At 33.8% G+C, this 5,581-nt stretch overlaps 1 protein-coding gene across 1 annotated transcript; it reads right to left on the minus strand.

Moving 5' to 3' along the window:
• Positions 1 to 1,838: 1,838 nt before the first annotated feature.
• Positions 1,839 to 5,066, minus strand: LOC104241097 (pirin-like protein At1g50590). The gene is made up of 6 exons (XM_009796015.2): positions 4,914 to 5,066; positions 4,634 to 4,683; positions 4,314 to 4,352; positions 4,156 to 4,184; positions 3,085 to 3,251; positions 1,839 to 2,639 (listed from the first exon to the last, which is right to left on the minus strand). The coding sequence occupies exons 1-6, from the start codon at positions 4,997 to 4,999 to the stop codon at positions 2,135 to 2,137; spliced, it is 876 nt and encodes a 291-aa protein (XP_009794317.1). The 5' UTR covers positions 5,000 to 5,066; the 3' UTR covers positions 1,839 to 2,134.
• Positions 5,067 to 5,581: the final 515 nt, after the last annotated feature.

Consider the following 5,581-nt stretch of genomic DNA (forward strand, 5'->3'; position numbering starts at 1 on the left):
TCCACCATTGGAATTATTTGAAGCATCGATAGCGCTTGTTGGATCTCTGTCATTAGCCCGTCCTTTCTTGAGAGATTATTCATGATTTTTCTTTGATGTGCTCTCAAAACTTTTACAGTATCGACAATGGATTCATTATCCATATCATCAAGGGGGACTCCTCGCACGCTTAGTATTTCTTTCTACCCGATTCCGGGTTGACTCATTCCCGTCGATACAGTTTTCACTAGTCAATCATCTTGTTGATTTCCGTCATGAAAATTTTCCACAGGCTCGTTGTTGTTGTTTGTCCTAACATTGAGCGAGTTGTTGACATCATTGGGTGCCATAACTGTTTTATGCTTACAACAGAAAAAATTCAAAGTACGTTAGTAAAATATGAGCAGATCAAAATAATACCACGATTGTCTAAGCCCTACGGTGGGCGCCAAACTGTTTACGTGCAAATAGGTATAATTAAATTTGTAATGTGGTTTATAGACACGTAGATTAAATTGATCTGAAAATAAAATAAACAGTACAAAGAGAATAAAATCAGGATAAAAAAGAAAAAATAAGCCTGGGCTTCGGATTGATCCCACCGGAACTAAGAATAATTTGCAAATCTTATAACAGTAATATAAAGCCTTTTTTAAGAATGAGAGAAGAATATCAGCCTTTTTCATATTTTGTGTCCTTTAATGAGTATAAATTTCTCTATTTATAGTTAAATTTGAGGAGACAAGATCCTCAAATACCTCCTTAATGATAAATAAAAACTCCTCTTGATGGTTGCATAACGTTTGAGAATAAATGCTATGATTTTTTATAACGGTTGATCCTTTTATGCTTGCCTTTTCCAACCGGTACCTAACTTTTAAATTTTCTTCCCCGATCTTGATGCCTTCTAAATTTATGCAATACGAACATATGACTATGCCCGGTATCAACCATATGCTGACTTGCCCCCTATCTGTCTTCACTGCCACTTATCTACTTGAGAGACGTACACCTGTAATCTATATGTTTTACCCGATACAAACCTATTTGTTAGTCTTCCTCCTAAAAATCCTAGTACTAGCCTATATAAACACCATTATATGCGTTGAAATGAACATGCTTTTCATCATAAAAGAACAACTAGGGTTTTACATAATTAATATTCAATCTCTGCATCTAGAAGTTGTGAAAAAATAGGAGTACTTCATCCGCCTTGTGATTTCCAACTACCATGACACAAATTGTGGTTGCTGTGAATCCGCTTGCGCTAAGGAGACCAACAACAAAGACATACTCAGTGTAATTCCATAAGTGAAGTCCGAGGAGGGTAGTGTGTATGCAGACCTTACTCATAACTTGTGCAGGTAGAGAAAATATTTCAGATAGACTTTCGGCTTAGACAAGCATAAGCACAACAATTTAGAACAAGGAGAAAACCGTAAATTTTCTAAACTAGTATTTACGGGTTAAATGCTTCATTAGCAATTTCATTCTCAGAACACAAATACGAGACCATTATTAAGGAAGGATCGTCGTTTGACAATCAAATGCTTAATGTTAGATAGCACCAACAGGGATAGGTAAATCATTGTGAACGCTCTTTTATATTGCAGCTTAACAATAATGATATGTCTTTTATTAATCTTATATTTGAATAATAGAAGTGACACGCTTGTAAAGTTCACATTTATCAAAACAAATAAAGAACAGAAACGGCCATTCTTTTTTCTTATTCATGACCCCAAGAATTCAGTTGAGTTCTTCAGCATTTAAGAATAATTAATTAACTTAATGCTCCATCATTTTTAAAGATAAAAAAGAGAACAACATGATGAATCCATTGTACAGTGGGGAACATGCCAAAATGAGCCCTTATCATTTCCTATGAAAATGGGGTGCTTTGGTGATATGGAGAACAGATGTTCCCTCTTATGTCAAAACAAATGGACTACGAAAGCTACACAACAAAATAGGAAGAATAACAAAAGAATCAATAACGATTGATGTCAGCAGGGCGGAGCTAGAGGAGCGGAAGGGATTCATTTAAACCTCCTTCGCTATATACAAGATTAAATTTGTTTATGTTTATATAATAAATGTCGAACCCCTTTGGTGAAAATCCTGACTCCGCCGCTACATATAACTACTTGCAGCACTAATAGTCAAGCCCAATTCTGGCTTCAGATCTCCAATGCTTGGCTTTTTCAAAACCATTGGCATAATTCTCAAAATCTTCAACAGTTTGGTCAATTTCTTGTTGAGTATTCATGACAAAAGGCCCCAATTGTGCTACTGGTTCACCTAATGGTTCACCACCCACTAATATAAACCTTAGTGGCTTTGTGGATTTGTTGCATGCCTCAAGTCCATCACCAGAGGCACTTAGAAGAAGTAAATGATGTGCTGATGTGGGTGATGTTCTTGAGTCAAAAATGCCCTCTCCTTCTAATACATACACAAATGAATTGTATGATTTAGGAATTGGTTGCTGCAAATGCGCTCCTGGCTTTAGAGTGAAATCCAAATACATTGTTGGAGTCCTTGTGTATATGGGTGATATTTTTCCTAGTGCCTCCCCTGCTATAATTCTCACCTTTATCCCATCTTTTGTTGCTTCTGCTATGTTCTCGCTTGATATCTCTTGATACCTTGGCTGTATCCTGTTATACACAAGTATGGTTTATAACGACGAATTCAGAATTAAAATTTTGATGAGTTCAGCCTTTAATAATAGATTCCATATTTTATTTTTACTGACATTTTAGTATTTTTCACATAAATATATATATGTTCTGTGTCAAAATATTGAATTTCGTTAAATTCGTCTCTACACTATAGTTAGCATTAAGTTCAACCTATAGTACAATCTCGATCGAGAGAAAAAAAATAAACATGTTTCACTTGATGTGACCATATATTCATCCCACTTGCACTCATAGCAAGGTGCCCTTGGACAATGGACATTAATGTACACATACTAAAAATTGTTGTAGCATGTAATCTTAACGATTGCAGTTATCTAATTTGATAGTGTAAAAATTCTTTAATATCATTAGTGTACAGAAGTTTAACTATTTTAACAATTAAATAGAAGGATTTGCTTACATTTTATTTTTGGAGGAGAGATTAATCCACAACTGTAAACCCTTTTGAGTACCCTCAGCAGCAGGCATTTCAGAATGAAGAATTCCTCTTCCAGCAGTCATCCACTGTAAATCACCAGCTTCAATGGTACCTTTATGTCCTTCAAAATCTTCATGCGTCACAGCTCCCTGCTCTCAACAACAACAGAACATTAATTAATTGCTTTTCAACTATATTATGATTAACTAACATAGTACTAAACTTGTGTAGATCCTATTAAGATTTAAGTAACCAATTTTCTATATTAATTATTAGCATAAAATCTTCTAGAAGAAGCATGACTATCAGCCATCATCGTATACTTTTTGCGCCATTGCTCCACCACAAAAGTTGATGATGACCCCCATAGAATTTGAATGAATTTCAAGAAATACTTGCACTACTAAATGCATCACCTTTTTTATTTGTGCCATTTCAAATATAGTATAGTAAACAAATAGTCCTTGCATTTCCTTCTATATTGCGCGGTGTTTGTCTAAAAACGGAAGAAAAAAAATATTCTGGCACATACTAAAAGTACGCTCAAAACTTGTTTATAAAATGTCATAATACTTCAATTGCTATAAAAGCATGTCACTAAATATAAATTTTAAAGTTTAAAATTAAAGAGTTATGATGATACACAAAACTGTCATTCCTTTTAGAACATATTAAAAAAAGCAAGAGTGTCTTGTAAAATAAAACGAGTTGAGTAATATATACGGCATGAAACTTCCAGCTATTTAGTCTTGATATTTACCTTCAATGAATATACTTATTTTGTACGATCAACATGCATTAGCAGCTAGCACTAAACCAGATATTTTGTTTTTTTAATTATCGTAAACAAGTAGTAGCATATGTTGCTTTCATAGAAGTTAGACAATCACATCTGCTCAACTACTGCCATCAAATTAATATAGTAATTATCATTAGTTTAGCCTTTGACAATCCACACAAACAATATATGAATACAACTACAAATGGAATATCTAAGATTACGTCTGTATTGGGTTTTTGAATAAAGGGAGAAACAGAGTGACTATTATATACCTGCAACATGTAGGTGACCGTTTCAAAGCCTGTAAAATTCAGAATAAGAGCACATTAATGATGAAGAAATTGCTAAATTAGCATAAAACTGATCAGAATGGATCGACTTTGACCGAAAAAAAGCACAAAATACCGAAAAAGAATCATTAGAATGTGACCTCTATGTGGATGATCAGGAAATCCAGCAGGAGCAGAAACTGCAATTTTCACATATTTTAAGGTAACGTTAGGGGAAAAATTCCATCCAATGCAATATAAGCTAGCATTTGAACATAGATTTGGTTAAACTTTGAAAAAAGAATTGAAATTATATTTGAACAAAAGTTGAAGTTTTGTGAGTGAGGAACTAGAAATATTTTAAAAAAATTGATCATATTTCATGATGAAACAATGTTTTCAAAAACATTTTGAGAAAAAGTAGCCAAAATCTATGACTAAACAGGAGCTAAGTATCCAAACCAAAGAAAAAAATAGTTACCTGAGAATTCATCCAGAACTAGGAAAGGGTCAAAGTACCTCAACTCAAACCTGAGAAAGGATTTAATAAAAGAGAAATTAATCGTCATGGTAAGCTCAAAAAAACTTTTAAAAGTAGCAACTATAGAAAATGTGCATTGTTGGCAGAGACAGGATTTCACAAAGGAACTTCATCATTATATATATAAAGAAAAATTGACTTTATATGGAAGTGTAATTATCCGGCGAAACAATCTTTCGGGCCCTGAATGTTTGTAGAAGAGAAAAATAAAATAAAGTACCTCCCAATGCTTCTTCTAACAACAGCACCAAGTCCTTCATGTTGAGGCCGTGCGAGAAATTTCCTGACAACAGAACGCGGCGCCATTTCTACTGATATTATTATGTCTGTTTTGTGCAAAGTTTCCAACACTTTGAAACTTGTCTGTTATTTGTAATTTGTAGTTGAGAACAAAATGTACCAATTTATAGTACGAAGAATGGGGGATTCGTTGGTTGAAATTAGCAAGTCAAATGAGGAGAAAATGGGGTCCACTGGAACATTTTCTTCTGACGTCAGCCTGGCGTTTTCATGATGTCTCTGCCAATCTACTTCCCAATCCCCATTCAATTCACACTGCCCCAGCGTTTACCTGTTCTCTCATTCATTTAATTTGTTTCAACTTTTGTTTTTTTATTCAACTATTGCAACGTAATTTCTTTTCCATTATAGCATTTACCTTTTTAAAAAAAAAATATCAGAAGCTTATACTATCGAATTATAACATATAATCAGAACTGGGTGCAGTCTCTTTTCATGGGTGCAGTCTCTCTTTAGGGCTTTAGGGAAGTGTTTATGGTTAGATTTAGATATATTGATTTTTTTCTAAAAAGAAATCAAACCAATTAAGATATTTTTTTAAATATTAGAATCAAACCAAACTAATTAACTCGATTTTTTATAGTTCAA

This window comes from Nicotiana sylvestris, chromosome 6 (assembly GCF_000393655.2).
Source record: "Nicotiana sylvestris chromosome 6, ASM39365v2, whole genome shotgun sequence".
NCBI classification, from domain to species: Eukaryota; Viridiplantae; Streptophyta; class Magnoliopsida; order Solanales; family Solanaceae; genus Nicotiana; species Nicotiana sylvestris.